The sequence below is a fragment of the Syngnathoides biaculeatus genome, chromosome 12 (assembly GCF_019802595.1).
Source record: "Syngnathoides biaculeatus isolate LvHL_M chromosome 12, ASM1980259v1, whole genome shotgun sequence".
Taxonomy (NCBI): domain Eukaryota; kingdom Metazoa; phylum Chordata; class Actinopteri; order Syngnathiformes; family Syngnathidae; genus Syngnathoides; species Syngnathoides biaculeatus.
In genome coordinates this window covers 15414895-15430332 of record NC_084651.1, presented here as the reverse complement: position 1 = coordinate 15430332, position 15438 = coordinate 15414895, and the positions used below count along the sequence as shown (strand labels likewise).

General features: G+C 40.5%; 1 protein-coding gene across 2 annotated transcripts; it reads left to right on the top strand.

Moving 5' to 3' along the window:
* The first annotated feature begins 1228 nt into the window (after nucleotides 1-1228).
* On the top strand, nucleotides 1229-15205 carry ppp1r21 (protein phosphatase 1, regulatory subunit 21). Of its 2 annotated transcripts, none has more exons than XM_061837900.1 (22): nucleotides 1229-1852; nucleotides 2354-2422; nucleotides 2951-3097; nucleotides 5367-5468; nucleotides 5581-5745; nucleotides 5841-5899; nucleotides 5997-6091; nucleotides 6510-6562; nucleotides 7502-7651; nucleotides 7753-7854; nucleotides 7937-8025; nucleotides 8110-8246; nucleotides 8395-8487; nucleotides 9810-9937; nucleotides 10378-10527; nucleotides 10807-10899; nucleotides 11168-11419; nucleotides 11691-11726; nucleotides 11825-11941; nucleotides 12785-12883; nucleotides 12962-13090; nucleotides 14997-15205. In XM_061837900.1, the coding sequence occupies exons 1-22, from the start codon at nucleotides 1793-1795 to the stop codon at nucleotides 15024-15026; spliced, it is 2355 nt and encodes a 784-aa protein (XP_061693884.1). In that variant the 5' UTR covers nucleotides 1229-1792; the 3' UTR covers nucleotides 15027-15205. The 2 variants fall into 2 exon arrangements, with proteins under 2 accessions (XP_061693884.1, XP_061693883.1); XM_061837899.1 differs by having other exon boundaries at nucleotides 11804-11941.
* The last annotated feature ends 233 nt before the right edge of the window (nucleotides 15206-15438 follow it).

The following is a 15438-nucleotide window of genomic DNA, read 5'->3' as shown; positions in this document are numbered from 1 at the left end:
TATAATGGGAGGATACGAACAGGCTCATTTACAATCCCTATTGAACAAGCCAAACAAGGAACACTTCACTTTAGAGGTTGGTTGGTCTGTTACTCTTTTGCCCCTCCTCATACATAGCTGGATCTACTACAATCAGGAAGTAAGGTCAATTTAATAAAAATGACTACACTTTATGGACAAATTGACTCCATTAAATTAACAACGAGTTTTGTCTCTTATCAAGGATGAACTGTAGGTTCGACCCAGTGAAAACAAGAGTGGGCTTACTTCATTTTTTTTGGGGGGGGGGGGGCGGGCAATATTTTAATTTATTTATTTGAGTTGTTGTAATTATTAATCCCGATTTTGACATGGAAGGGCCAGTTCACTTTTCCCAGGCCAACTTCAATGTATTGAAAAAAAAAATAAAAATAAAATCATATTCATGATGGCTACACACAAGAAACCAGGCTTCACCTCATGTAAACACATTCCTGAAAGTGAAGTTCAGACAGTGATAGTAAACTCAGAAAGTAAGTATTGTGCTTGGGTGCCAATGCATCTGCCTTTTAATGTAGTTCATGTTATTGATCCTCTTTTATTAACTACAGTGTATTGCTAGATTTGACAAATGATTGTAATTAACTAAAATCTGGGGACATTCACAATTATTGTGAGAAAAAAAACACACATGTAGAAGAACTAATCATAAAACGTCCAAAAACCTTTGAAAACAATAAAAGGGAGTTATTCCACACAGGTACGCAAAGGCTCGTCTGTGCTGCTGATCATGGAGGGTTCAAACTCATTTTCATCGTGGGGCACATAGGATTTCCCAGATGGTCACTATGACGGTGAAAAACAGTAAATTGATTAATTCTACATATGGCAGTGACATATAGTGAAATACAGAACAATTAAATGGTCTTCCATCAGGTGGCAGAAGGTACACCAAACCTGTGTATCCAACTTTTGCCATTCATTCATTCATTCAAATCGCTTTGTGTTCAACGAAATAGGGCTTAATTACACACACTAAATGTGGAAATGGAATCGAGATGGTTATTTCAGTAGTTACACTTTTTCTGACATTTTTTCTGGGAGGCGTGCCTTAAATATGTTCTATTTTAAGTAAAGTTTGTGAAGCAGTGCTTAATGGAGACGAAATCTCAATTAAGGTGGAAATATTGCACAGGCCTTTCATCAACTTCCTTGTGTACGTTTGTATATCTCCAACCGCTAGAGAGCGCACTCAAAAGAGCTGCTCAGCAGGTTTATTTCCTTCAACTCTGACCTCCCGCTAGAGCTTGGCCGTTTCGGCAGGAATAACAATAAAGTACAAGAACTGTAGATGATGTCAAGGCTTTGTTTGGCTCAAGAACAACTGCTACTCTTCCTATTTGGCAGTATACGCGAGCATTAGCCTGTATTTATCCTGTCTTGGCACCACCGGGATGTGTTTTGCTACTTTGCTAACTAGTTAGCCTGCAACGCGCTGTCATCGCTGATAATGCTAACTTCAACCTGTCGTAGGCAAGTCGGAAGATTTACATCCGCATTTCCATCATTGCGTAAATCTCATGACCACCAACGTTTACGCTGTCCGTAAACTATGCCTCTGCCTTTTTAGCGATGTACGCGGTGCCAATTAGATTTTGCAGCTCTCAAGAACGTAATATTTGACTGCTTGCTAACCTGATCTAGCCAGCTTTCTCACCCGTGAAGTAGAGTGGGGTATTTTGGTTAATTGGAAATCATCCTGTACCCTGAATAAGGTGATATTTCTCAAGACGCGATAGATTTTCGAGGAACTATGGCTAATGTCACGGATCTGCAGACGAAATACAGCAGATTGGCACAGGAGTACTCCAAGGTAAAGAAACCTTTCAATTGATTTCACTTGCCTTCTGATATTTCATATCTGTTTTCATCAAGGTGAGGCAACTCACTTGTTTGTATTAGTATGTATTGGGTGTCTTTGCATGCCACATTTAGACCTTAAAACTCATGCAATGTCGTGCAGTCACATGCTTTCAAAATTGCAAATGGTCAAATAGGACAATGGCACTACCGAATGTCATTTCCTCCTGTGGGCTCATGTGCACTTTGCTTCCATGTCAGCTGACTGTATGGTCAATGGCCAACGTGTGCCATTTCCTTTTTGACTGATCTTCCAGTTAGTGAACAGTGACATTTTGGAAAGTGCTGACAATATACTTACCGCTTGCATAATGTTATGCTCGTATAGTTCAGTATTTTAAGTACTTGTGGCGACTCTTATGATGTTCACGAAAAAGTAGTACACTCCATTTGATCCCAATAGTTGCTGTTTCAATCCATGTGTATGTGTGCACTGTCATGTATATCTTCATAGCTGCGTGCCCAGAACCAAGTGCTGAAGAAGGCAGTTGTTGATGAGCAGGCTAATTCGGCTTCCTTTAAGGTAAGGTAATGTTTAAGAGACAAATTGCAGAGGCCTAATAAGCTTCTCTGCATTTATTTTATACCTGCTCAAATATTTACCAAAGTCCCTATTTATATATCCCTGACTGCAATCCCCCACCAGAAGCACTTCAACACAGAGCAAAGCTGCAGCATTATAGCCAAAACAAAAGACCCAGCCTTTATTATTTTTAGTTTTTCAAGAGGTTTTGTGACCTTTGGCAGTAGTTGCATCACAATAACAGATTTGCTGTGTTGTCTTGTGAGAATGTCAGAAAAGCGGGACTGACTGACACCAGAGACTTCTCTTGCCCTGTTGCAGTAAAAGCAGTCGTCACTGTGCAAAGTATTCTCACAGTATCACAGAAGCATATGGTGGTATAATATTGTCACACATCTAATTACAGTATTAAGACTCTTAAGCAATAATTTGGTGTGATCTCTGTGTAAAAGAGGCTAGTGATTCTCTGGTAGTCAATATATTTGCAGCACCGTTATTCCTATTTCACTGCTTGGTCCTTGTCTTCAGGAGCAGTTGAAGCAGAGGGATCAAAGTCTGAGGAAGCAGGACCAGGAGATGGACAGCCTCAGCTTTCGGAACCAGCAGCTGGCTAAGAGGGTGGAGTTGCTGCAAGAGGAGTTAGCTGCCAGTGAAGCTAAGGGCAAGAAGTGGAAGGTAACGATGCGCATGCAACTAGAATATGATTCATTGTTTATCTCTTGGCGGCATGTTGAGGGACTGGTTCAATCATCTCCCTCACAGTTCTGAGGTCTGGTATTCAATTCGCTGCCCCACCTGTGTGGCGATTGCATATGCTCACCATGCCTGCGTGGGTTTTCTGCGGGCACGCCGGTTTCCTCCCACGTCCTAAAAACATGCATTAATAGGAGAGACTGAATTGCCGTGAAGTGTGATTATGAGTGCAAGTGGTTATTTTTATGTGCCCTGCAATTGGCTGGCAACCAGTTCAAGGTGTACCCCGCCTCCTGCCCGATGACAGCTCCAGCACTCTTGTGACCCTTGTGACGATAAACGGCTCAGATAATGGATGGATGAATGTTTGTCTCTTTTTGGAGTACCTGAAGAGCCAAACGTGTTGCTTTTATTCAGGCTTTAAAATTAATGCAAAGTGATGTCTCTTAAAATACCATGCTAATATGGTCTCTGAGGTATTGTGAGAATTATAATCATGATATCAAATCAATCTGACTGAATGTTGAGAAATGCTTGGTTCTGATGGGATTCCACACTTAATATCATTGCACCAGCAATGCCCTCTACAGTTCGAGGAAGGTTTTGTACTTTTAAATGTTAAGTGCTGAAAATCTAATGTCCTTTTTAGTTGTTTTAGTTTATATCATGCATATACTGCATTCTGACTAATTGAAATTGAATGAAGACAGCACAGCTGAGAAATAGTTCTCCCCTACACATACATCCGAAGCAATCACCTTTCAGTGAAATTTGCGGTTTTGAACTCAAAATAGTACATAAATCGTATAGCTCTGATGAGTTGTTCTTGGTTGGGCGCGGTGAAGCTCACCATTGCTGATTAACCGCTGCCAGCTCGATCGATTCCACACACAGATGTAATTGTGAATATTATTCCGTGGCAGACCATTATGCATTATAAGGTTACGTTTGCACGCTCGAGACCCGGTTTGGATAAGTCACAGGAGTTGATGAGACCAGAAAAAAAAAAACTTCTGTCACTTCTGCTGTTAAGAAGTAATGGTTCTTTGACTTCGTTATAAGGATCTAAATGTTGCTTGCTACTTTTATTCATCAATTCTTGCTTATTTATCAACTATTTCGCCCACAGCAGACTACAACTTCGACTTTTGCATCGGGTGCTGTTTGCGCTGATTCAATTTAAGTGTGAGTGACGTTGAAGTCTAGTTCACCAATAAAACAACAAGAAAGTCACATGACCTCCTCAGACAATGTGTTTTATTCCCAGACATATTGTAGGTATTAACACTAGATAAGTCTCCCCCACGGATTTGTACATCAACATGTAGTTGAGTGGTGTAATTTTTTTTGTGAAGAAAATGTATTTTGCCTTATTCTACTCTGTCTTCCAGAGTTTCAGAGTTAAAAGAAAACATTTCCTGCAGGAGCCCGGGGGATCCCCCCCCCAGACCTTCACTACAATTCTTTTTTTTTTTCTTTTTTTTGCTCAACTATTTTATGCCTTTAATGTTTGCATGTCTGCTTACAAAATTCCTCGAATATGTTAAGATGTTAATACGTACATCACAACATATAGCAAAACCCTGATACTACATAAAATGAGTAATACATCTGTATGGAGCTGAATTTGGAATTAGAATATCTACAGAATGGTGAGGTGAATATATGGAATCCATCAATTTTCCATGGTGCTTGTCCTCATAATGGGTGAAGCAGAGCCCTTCCCAGCTGATTCAGGCTAGAAATCAGGTCGTGTAATGCCTGGACTGGTAGTTCATTGGTTAAGAGAATCACCTTCCACCGTGGGGGACCTAGGTTCAATATTCTCACTGGAACCATTCCCGGGACTCACGGTTGTGCTGTCCCTGAGCAAAACACTGCTACCCCATCTGCTCCCTGGGCGCTTCAGCTGTCCTCTATTCCACTAACACGTGTGTGTGTTCAAATTTTGTGCACATGCATCCATGTTCATTCCAACAAAGATGATGATTCTTCTTCTCTCACATTTAAACCTAAGGGCAATATAGAGTTTTCAATTACTGTGATCTAACCTCTGTCTTTTTGGGATATGTATATTTAACCGAGCAAAACCCACACAGGCACGGCGTGAACATGCACATAACACACAAAAGCCAGTTGATATTCCATTGACTCACTTCAGAACTGTCAGACAGATGTACTCACCACTAGTACACTGTACTGTTGTGATTTGGATGGTAATGAATAAATGCATTTGTCTTCCCACTTTTAGAATAAAGGAGATTCTCCCTCACACCATACTGTGCGAACACAAAGTGTGTTTGATGAGGACCTGCAGAAAAAAATTGAAGAAAACGAGCGGCTTCATATCCAGGTAATGTTGAATTAATATTTTTCAGGTCAATTTTCTAAGCCATTTGGAATATTTTTTAAATGAAGGATGCTAAGGAGACTGCAAATTTGTTTTTCTCCTGTCCGCGCTCTAGTTTTACGAGGCAGACGAGCAGCACAAGCGGCAGGAGGCCGAGATGAGGGCGCGTCTTGAGGAGTTGGAGAGAGAGACACAGCATCACCAGAGTATCGTGGAGGGACTCACTACCAACTACACAGAAACCATTCAGAGACTGCAGAGTGACAAGGCGCGATTGGAGGTGAGAGTAAGCCAGGACAAAAAGCCAAGAGGATAATTCGTCGTCCACTTGTAAATTGACTTGACTGCATTTTTTGTGCTTTCCTCTTTTGCTAGGTCAAAATACAGACTCTGGAGAGGGAAGGAAAAGACTGCCGATTGAGAACGGAGGAGTGGTAAGTTTGCCTATTTTTTTTTTAATTAATTCCATCAATAATTTACATCTTAGTTCTAGTTGAATGACAATTGGTTCTGTTGTGCTTTGTTGTGCAGCCAGCAGCAGTTAAGACGATGCCAGTCAGAACTCAACACACAACTGAAACAAAGCAGCAGCGTGATTCAGGAGAAAGTGCCCTTTAATGACACCAGTAAGTATTCTGCACTTAGAAGTGAATATATAAATGACTGATCTCTTTTTTTTTCCCCAATCATGAATGGGTTAGAAATACAGTATTCTGCTAGTGAGTAATGTACAAGGGCTTCTTAGTTTATGACCAAACATGAATTTGTGAGTCATTGCGTGCTGTAGTTGATCACTAATCTAAGCCAATGGTCCAGGAAATGTTTAAAAAGGCTTATGAGACATAAATGGGAAACAATAATGGCCTATCACATGACAATGTATTTTTATGCCACTGCACTAGTTCCTCGTGAATTTGAACCATTATGTTGGTGCCATCTGAAATCGAGTACCTCTGGTTGATCTTAATCCCTTCAGGATTTAATACCGTTGATGTGGAATAGTTTGCTCATTCAAGTGTCTTCTTTGTCCCTCCAATTCTCCAGAATTTAGTGACTACAACAGTCTAAATGTGCCAGCACACAATCGAAGACATCAGGTAGGGGTTTCAGAGATGGTCTAACTTGTAATGTAGTATTCTTTTATTTTTATTTATTCATTTTTATTTGCCATTTAACCCCTCCTTGAGCTGTCACGTTATGTGTCCCAGTGATCCTGGGAGCTAAATTTTCTGGGGCTTCACACCACTGGTAAAGTCACTCATGGCAAACAGGTCCTAGGTGAGGGACCAGACAAAACATGGCTCCCAAAACCCCTATAATGAATAAAAGAAATGGATTTAGGTTTTCCTTGCCCGGATCCAGGTCACCGCCCCTCTAGAGCCAGGACTGGAGGAAGGGCTTGAAGGTGAGCGCCGAGTGGCTAGGCCTGGACCCGCCCATATTAAGTCTGTTGTGGTGAAAAACCAGCTATGATGAAAAGCAGAGCACACAATTTACTGGTCAATCTCCAGTCCTACCCTCATCTGTGGTCATCAGCTGTGGATTGTGAAGGAAAGAACAAGATTCAGGATAAAAGTGGCTGAAATTAGTTTCCTGCGCAGTTTGTCCGGCCTCTTAGTAATAGGGTGAGAAGTTCAGTCGTTCAGGATGGGCTCAGAGTAGAGCCACTGCTCCTCCACATTGCGAAGAGCCTGATGAGGTTGCTTGGGAATCTGACAGGATGCCTCCTGGACACCTCCCTGATGAAATTTTCTGGGCACATACCACTGGGAGGAGATCCTGGGGACGACCCAGGACACGCTGGAGAGACTACATCCTGCGACTGGCCTGGGAACACCTCGGGGTCCCTTCGGAAGAGCTAGAAGAAATGGTTTAGGAGAGGGAAGTCTGGGCTCTGCTAAACCTACTGCCCCCACGACCTGACCTCAACTGGGTGGAAAAAAATGATGGATCGATGGATGGATATGCATTTCAAGCGTCAAGAATGTACACACTGTAGTTTTAATTTTATTGAATAGTATATTTTCCAAATCTAGCTTAAAGCCCGGGATGTGGCAGGTCAAGCCTTGAGCTTCATTCAGGACCTGGTGGCTGGTCTGCTAAACTTCCATTCGTACACTGAGCAGAGAGTCCATATCTATCCACTGGACTCTTCAATTGAGTCAATTTCTCCTTTGAATCAGAAGGTCAGTAGAACAGCAAACACACATACTAGGCATGTACTGAATTTCTTGTGAATATAAACTGTGAACGGGTAATTCGGGTTACAAACTTTCTCTCCTTCCAGTTCTCTCAGTATCTGCACGAGAATGCGGTGTACGTGCGCCCCCTGGAGGAAAGTTTCCTGCAGTTACACCAAAGCATCACAGAGGACACTGTTACAGTGCTGGTGAGAGGTTGTGGGATAAATACAATTAGATGTATCTTGTGTCTTTGTATCGAAGCACCATCTATTTTATGTTGAATTTCAGGAAACTGTTGACAAGCTGAAGAACTTCAGTGACAATTTCTCTATGTATACCCGTTTTCTACAAAAGCTTCTCCCCTATCAACTAAAAAGGTCAGCAGTGTTCTTGCATGTGTGTGATAAGGGCAGAGGGTGGAGGAGGCAGTTTTTTTTTTTTTAATGGTTGTTTCCTCCCAGCCTAGAGGAGGAGTGCCAGACACCACTATGCACTGCTGCTCTTTCAATGAAGAACCGGGAGCTGCAAACTGATGTGAAGAGTGTCACTTCATTGTTTGACAAACTACAGAATTACATCAACCTATTGACTTTACCCAGTAGGTTAACATGAATTACTCAAACCATTTTTAAGATTTTTGTCTATTATCCCTCTGATGCTGAAAAAAATAAAAAATCACATAGTTGTGAACAGGGAAGAAAGAAATATTTTTTTCTGTACACATAAATGTGTGCTTTTTATCCAAGGTGTTCGTCAGGATGGAATGCCACAAAGTAGCACCTCTGCAGTCTTCACCCAGCTAGGGGCCTGTTTGCATAGTCTTCATGATGTTATTAAACGTAAGCAGCCCTTCATCTTCTTGACCACTTTCATGACCTCTTTGTAACAACAAGTTGAGTCGAATAATTGTCTGAACGACTCACTGTATGAGCACCATAAATCCTGTTGTTGTCATTTTAAATTATGGCCCCAACATCTTATAATAAAATGAATTAATTGGAAAATCTGGTCTTTCAGTGTAGTCAGGCTGCCACGTTTGAGGCACGTAATGTTAGTCAGTTTAGATGTGACAAATTGGAGCAAGTACAGGTTTTATTACATGACATTTAAATCTAGATGTAAAACAACCCCTTACTTTCAAGAACTGCATCAAGTCTGCGACAATTGACTTAATCAGACTTGAAATCTTCATTTGAAATGCTTTTCCAGGTCTTTACTGCAGCCTCTTTCAGTTGTTGTTTTCTTTTGGGGGTCTTGTGTCTCCTCTTCAGGTGGTAAAATGCATGCTCTATTTTGGTTCTGATAGGCTTGGACAGTCTAAGACCTTCCACTTTTTTCCCTGATGAAGTCCTTTGTTGTGTCATCAGTGTGTTTTGTGTCATTGTCTTATTGCAAGCTTCTTCCAGTTAGTTTGGATGTATTTTCTGTAAATATCCAGTTAAAACAGTTTTGTAGACTTCAGAATTAATTCTGCTTCTACCATTATGAGTTACATAAATAAAGACTAGTGAACCCATTCCAGACGCCGTTATGCAAGTTTTCACAGGTGAAACCCAAAGCCAAAAACAAGCATTGTCTAATGTTTAAGCAATAATTAAAAACAACTTTGGGTTGGAACTGTTACTGTTAGTTAATTGTCATTTACATTTGTTTCCATGTTCGTCAGTCTCAGGTGTTTTTTTTGATTGTCTACATTTTGGTAATGGCGCCATTCTCCGTGTGACCGGTAAAGAGTTCCCACGTGGGTTTCCTTCCACAATCCCGAAACACGCGTGTTAGGTTGATTGAAGACTTTAAAGTGCCTGTAGGTGTGAATGTGATTGCAAATGGTTGTTTGTTTATATGTGCCCTGCGATTGGCAGCAGACTAATTCAGGGTGTACCCCACCTCCCGACGGAAGATAGCTGGAATAGGCTTCGGCACGCCTTCACACCCCAGTGAGGATAAGCAGTCAAGAAAATGGATGGCGCGTTGTTCTATCATTGCTTGGTTGAATCCAGGCAGTAGCTTTTAATGTTTAGACAGGTTTTAGTCAAACACTTCTTGTGTTACATTTCTCAACTGTATGCATTTGAAAATATAATGCAAACCATCACAATTATACCTCTCTTGCTCTTCTTACTCGTTACATATTTGTGTTTGCATGCATGTGTATGTATAGAAATGTCAAAGCACTACAACCAGAAGGCCAGCTTAGAGCAGGAGATCCCCACAGCCACACAGAAACTCTTCACCACCACTGAGTGCCTGCTGGGATCCCTTGGCTCGCTTACCAACAGCACGGGGAAGGTACGACCAATAGGGGGCAGTAAACAGTCGACTTTGTGATTCATCTCACACGCCACACATTAATCCTTGTGAGCCACAGTTGAGATTTGACAGCAGTAGTATCATGATGCTCAATTGGCACCATGGACAGGACTCAGGTGGCCAGCAGTTAAATATTCAAAGCTACTGTCAAAATCATTTTTTCACAGCTGCTGCGCAACTAGGGTTGCTGATAAATGATTCTCTTTTTGAGTAAAGACATATCCAATGGGAGGCCCAGTGTGGTGACTTGCACACTTGCTGGCACAGGATGTATGACGTGAGAATTTTTAGATTGAGTGTTTCTGCAGGAGAAATCCTAACTGCACAGACATTTATTTTACCCATTGCTGTTGCCTTCTAGCTCAAGAGGCTGAGAAAGATTTATTTTTATGAGGCATAATATCTGTGATTTCTTGCAGCTTTCCACATTTTTCAGCAACAACTTGGATTTCTTCACATCATCGAGCTACAGTCCCAGAGGAAGTACAGCAGCACTCAATCCTTTACATGCTGAAAGTATGCTTTCCAACAAAAAGAAAGCAGCTGCTTACATTCATGCACTTCAAAAGGTAAGCATTCCCTGAGCTCTGCTCAGATCAGTATTTACAGACTAGTAGACATTTGACTGGACAAAACACTCTTGCCATTAGCTTTAAGAGCTTTAACATACTATTATTGTATTTCAAATGTTACTATTGCATTCAAAATGTTTTTATTGTAGTGTTAGGAGTTTGCAGTGATGAGCAATACGAATAAATTTTGATAGATGTACTGAAAACTTATTTATTCATTGTTATGTGTTGTTACTGCTTGAGTTTTGTGTTTAATAAACCTTTCTTCATATTTAGCCCAGGCCACAATCTGTTCCATACAGGGAAGCGTTGTCTAATCGCCGGATACTCACTAGCTCCACTGAGAGTAGAGAAGGTCTCACTCAACAGGTATGATGCTGATGTTTCCATTGGTCACCATAAGTAAAGGTTACATGGACAAGTATATGTTATGTGTGTCTAAATATGTTGCTACTTATTATTTTTGTTGTTGTATAATGCTGTGATGGAAAAAAAAAAATGGTGTTTCAAGATCATTACTGTATTTTACAATTTTAGAAGCTACTGCAAAAAGATTATTTTTCATATACTTTTCTTAATTGTTGTGCTTGGTGCCCTTAATTTGATTGTTATTTTTACCCATGCTGGCTTCCTGCAGGTACAGCAGAGTCAGGAAAAGATTGCACGTCTTGAGCAGGAAAAAGAACACTGGCTCCTGGAAGCTCAGCTGGGGAAGGTGCGTCTGGAAAAGGAGAACCAGCGTATTTCGGACCTGGAAGCTCAGCTCGCCATGGCTCAAGGGGCAGGTCAGAAATCACGGACAACTGCAGTCAGCACGCTGACACAGAACCACGAGGAAGTGGAGACTGCTCTGAAAACTGCTGCGAAGGAAACTATGTGCACCAGCTTGGTACAGTCACTTCTTATTTTTATCTTGCTGAGGAAAATTATTTTTCTTGGCCAGAGTATCTCATTTCCTGTAGCAATAATTGTCTGATCTTGTTGCTCCCACATTCTTTATGCCTGATAAATCTCAGACATCCAATTTGCTGAGGCAGCACAATAGAAGAGTACTGTTGTAGGGGTTTACAGTGGCCTCATAATCTAGAACTGGTCAGGCTGTGCAATGGTTTCATAGTTGAAGTTTACTCAACAGCTGTGTTTTTGTCTCCTCTCGTCAGGTTGGCATGTTGTGTACCGTACCCACAGCTGAGCATGTGAGTGGCCGTGCATTTATAAGGAAGAAGTTCAAAGTAGCATATTCCATTTGGATAAATCAAGTGTAACATTGCAGGATGTTGCGTCTGTTTTGCAGTTGGGAGACGAGGAGTCCAGGGAGCAGCTGATAAAGACTCACTACATGACCAGAGTGGGGGAGCTCACCACTCAACTCCAGGTGTCAGACAGCAAAGCGGTGCACTTCCACTCTGAGGTGAGGCCTTCACTTGACATTTTGTCTGATAAACAACTTCAGTGATTTTGTGTAAATAATCTTCTCTTGCCCATTTAGCATTGTAAGTCATCTTAGCAGTGTTACTTACAGAGTAGGTGTAAAACACCAGTCATAATAAATATTCTTTATACGTGTTCCTTCCAAATATTTGAAGGACGGTAGCTGAGGACGACCGGTAGACTGTCAGTATGTGTTCTTCATCTTATTTCTCATTGGGGGGGGGAAATAAATAAATAAAAACACCACATGAGTTAATGGCTTGTCACAAACTTATTTTCCGCACTTTTGAGGTGACAATTTTTGTCAAATTACCTCTGATTGTAAAATGGATGCATGGATGTTATTGTTATACATTATTACTGGATAAATAATGAATTCTATTCATTTATGTGAAGACACTTGTCATGTTAATGATTTTTCACAATAATTGGGAAACAAATATCAATGTTCAACACTCTATTTCTATAAATCTCTGCCAGTGTTTACATGTTCATTTTAATATACACTACACCTAGAAAATTACAATGTCACATAACTAACGTTTCTTAGAACAAGGCCGCTGGCTACCCATCATTTGGTCCTTAGGGGTTTCCTTTAGAGCACCACATTAGTGACCCCTGGTCCAATAATTGGGTGTTTTTAAAACAAATATTCCTCAGTTCCTCAATTCAGGGGCCAAAATATTGTGCTGTCCTTACGCCAAACATTCCTTTTCACAGTGCCTTCAAATAACTGTATTCAGTGCAGATTTATACCTACAAAGAAAAGCATCCGGTTTAAATTTGCATTCGTTGAAACATTGTAATCTCTTTATATTTCTAGTGTCGTGCTTTGGCTAAAAGACTGGCCATTGCAGAGCAATCACGGGACACTGTTGTTGAGGAGATGAAAAGGGCCAATCAGAATATCACACACCTGCAGGTATGTTGATCCTCCAACCAAAGAATCACAAAGCACACTCACTTGTTGGTTCACTTGAAATTGTCATGTGGCACACAGGATGAACTGAGCACGACCAAGAGGAGCTACGAAGACCAGCTGAGCATGATGAGTGACCATTTGTGTAGTATGAACGAGACGCTGAGCAAACAGAGAGAGGAGATCGACACACTCAAATTGGGAAGCAAGGTAAACTGATGACCGTTTTCTGTTTTTGAAATCATTGAACCTCCTGGAATATGGCTCCCAGGCACGTTTTTGCATGTTGTCCCTCACCATTAGCAATTTACCTACGCTAGCCAAAGAAGTTCAAATCCATTGCTTTGACCATTGTTTAATTTGTCAGATAACACCTCGCTGATTCAAAGTATTAAATAAAATGTGAAATAATTCCATTATCCTAATTTAAAGGAAAACCTAATCATGGTCAACTATGCGTTTATGATATACATGGTATTTTGCATGTGAGATAATGGTCATTGCAGCGAAATATTAATTATCTGATGCAAAGAAGTAGTAAAACTGCAGTTTAATCTGGTATGAGGGGAAACTGAACTGTACACTGTGTAGAATGGCTAATACAGTACAACTGGTGCTTCATTTGATTATCTACTTTGCCTCTTTTTCCCTTGTCTTTCCTCTTTTTTTTTAATCTTCCCTTTGCTTCAGTTTCTGTAATTTTACAATTTTATGAAGTTCTCTGGCTCACATCAATCATTTTGACCCTCACCTATTTGGTATTATCATTTGGAGAAATACAGTATTACTTAGATATTGCTTTACATTTGAATCTCTTAGCTTTTTAATTTTAACAGTTAACGCTAGTAACTACTTTTACTACAATTGCATTACATGACGGAGAGTTTAGTTCCCCCCCATGTTTGTGGTAACGCCTGGATGCAAATACATTTTCCACATGGGCAACCTGAATTGCCCCTGTTTAAAAGAAAATCGAAAGCTCCACGGGGTGAATAAGAAAATTCGAGTCCCTCTTTGGAAGTCAAGTTGTTTTGTAAACTGTGAGCTGTGACGTCATGAAAATTCTGCCACAAGGTGGACAAGGAGGTCAGAGTTAAGTGTGCTTGTTGCATGATCGAATGGAAAATGCACTTCCTGGCACCATCATAAAAGACATTAGTAGGTCTGTATTGAAGAATTGTGTGTGTGTGTGTGCGTGTGTGTGCGTTGTGTGTTGTGTGTTCTGGGCTCCCTGAGGCCAGACAGCCAAATGGCAGGGCCGACCGAACATGTGTGTGAACTGAAGGTGGTGTTTTTCCCCTTGAACGACAGAAACCACACTGAGTATGTTTCTGGATTCTCACAGCTATGTGTAGTGAACCTTAGCCCCTAATTTGATCATATAAACTGGACACTGTTTTTTTTTTACTTTTTCTCGCTTCAGTTTCATGAAACTATTTAACATTCACGTCCTGTGTTGCCCCATGTGCAATTGTGATTGTATCTTACAATACAATACTGTGTATATTTTGTTTTTATGTGATGAAGTAAACATTCAATTAGGGATGGGCATTTGACTAAATGAACTGTTATGTGACAAATTAACAATCAAGGGGAGCTGCTCTTTTGATTCTAGCGTTCTATTGAGTCGTATAATGCTGTTTCTGATTTAGCTCAGCTTCTCAAAATTGAAATTCAAACTATGAAATATGGCTTTAATAATCTCAAATTATTTCTAAAAAACCAGATTATCATTTTTAATTAATTTGTTCCCCTGTACAAGTTTTTTTTCCACAGAAAATGAGAAACGTTTTTTTCCCCTCTCAAATATTGGTAAATGGGTGCTTCCTCTTGCTTTTAGCAGAACATGTATATGAATGCATACACGTTTTTTGGTAAATATAACATTTTCAGCGTTTGACAATTTAACATAAAATGAGCTGTCAAACTGCAAATTGTTCTGAACATAATCACCCAGCCCTAGCTGACGTGTTTTTCATTCTCAGATCAGAAATTTAGACCCACCAGCGCCCCTGGTGGTTGCAGTGATGTGCACTCATTTCTTCCTCATTAACAGTTTAAAAAATAAAAAAAGCCTGAACTGAACTGTTTTTTTTTTTTTTTTTATCTTCTGCAGGCAAACGCCAAAAAGAACAAAGGCCGTTAGCAGTGGGTCTCGCATTGGCTCCATTTACATCACAAGAGCACCCTGAAGACACTGTGGAGCCCCCAAAATCCCACAGCATCCTGGTACCAAGACCATCATGTCCCCAAAACCAGTTCACAAACAAAGCTTCAAAATCCTCCATAGTTTACATTTTGGCAATACAAACACTCAAGACTGACTGACTGAAGAGGCCTTTTATTTCCTCATGACACCGCATCACATAAATAGTGCTGGAGGCTCTTTCCTTTCAATGGAATGCAGGAAATGGATAAAGTTTGACTTGAAGACCAAACAACTGATGATCAATCAGGCTTTCTGTTTTGTTTTGGGGTTTTTTTGTGTGTGGAAAAATGACAGTTTTTGCTGCTTACTGAACACAAAATGTCAGTGTGGTTATTTTTACATGCACTTA